This window comes from Bison bison, unplaced genomic scaffold, assembly GCF_000754665.1.
Source record: "Bison bison bison isolate TAMUID 2011002044 unplaced genomic scaffold, Bison_UMD1.0 scf7180017864518, whole genome shotgun sequence".
In the NCBI taxonomy this organism is placed as follows: Eukaryota; Metazoa; Chordata; class Mammalia; order Artiodactyla; family Bovidae; genus Bison; species Bison bison.
In genome coordinates, this window is record NW_011495071.1 from 2,822 (window position 1) to 3,741 (window position 920).

General features: G+C 44.1%; 1 protein-coding gene across 1 annotated transcript in view; it reads right to left on the reverse strand.

Moving 5' to 3' along the window:
• Positions 1-15: 15 nt before the first annotated feature.
• Positions 16-920, reverse strand: part of ARHGAP6 (Rho GTPase activating protein 6) — a gene marked incomplete at its 3' end in the record, with an annotated part of 105,238 nt that continues 104,333 nt past the window's right edge. Inside the window, exon 10 of the mRNA XM_010830630.1 lies at positions 16-195. Coding sequence (XP_010828932.1) covers positions 16-195 — 180 coding nt within the window. The remainder of the gene's footprint in view (positions 196-920) is intronic.

The following is a 920-nucleotide window of genomic DNA, read 5'->3' on the forward strand; positions in this document are numbered from 1 at the left end:
ACGCGGGACACTCACCATGAACAGGGCCTCATAATTTTCGATCATTTTCTGCACCACAGCAATGATGGCTGTGCTCTCTTCAGCGCGGGCCGAACTCTGGACTGAGAACTCTTTGTCTGACGACTTCTGCTTGTGCAGCAGGTTGGGTCCAAATATGGTGGCCAAGTTTAGAGATGTCATTTTGTTCCCAGTGACCTGCAGAAGCAGAGGATACAAGGATGGTTGTGATTTTTGCTTTTCAAAACACTGAGCGGTTAAATAATCAATTGAATCTTTTTACTTTCTCATTTTTTTCTGCAAGGACCACATCATCTCTGTCAGAATCCACGAAGGGCATCACATTTTCCTTTTGCCTCACATCTTGAAGTTCATAGCTCAGTGGTCATCTCAATAGCATCCTGAGTAAAATTTTAGAATGCTGTTTTTGTGAAACTGGTACTATATAAAATTTCTATCCTGTGTGCTCTCAAAAAATATTGATGTTCATCCATTCAACTGACCATCTATCCATCCCTCTATCTATCTCTTCATCCATCAACCCATCATCTCTTTATTACTCCATCCACTCAGTACCCACCATAGATAGGCATTTTTCATGGATTCTAATTATTCTAAAGTTTTTTTCAACAATGAGTATAAAGTATGAAACTATCAACTCTGGAGGCCCCAGGGAAGACACTCCAAAGAGGGGGCAACATTTGCCCAAAACCTTGAAGGAGAATAGTTTGCTGGGCTGAAAAACAGAGGAGCTGGCGCAGGGGGCACCTTCACAGTGGTGAGAACACTGTATGCAAAGACAGAAATAGATTAAATATGCCAAGGCACCCCAGGAAGCTCAGCAAGGCAGAGGGTGCTACAGGAAGGCCTGGTGAGGGCCAGGTGAAAGTCACCGCTACGTGTCCCCTGAGGGGCAAACCTGC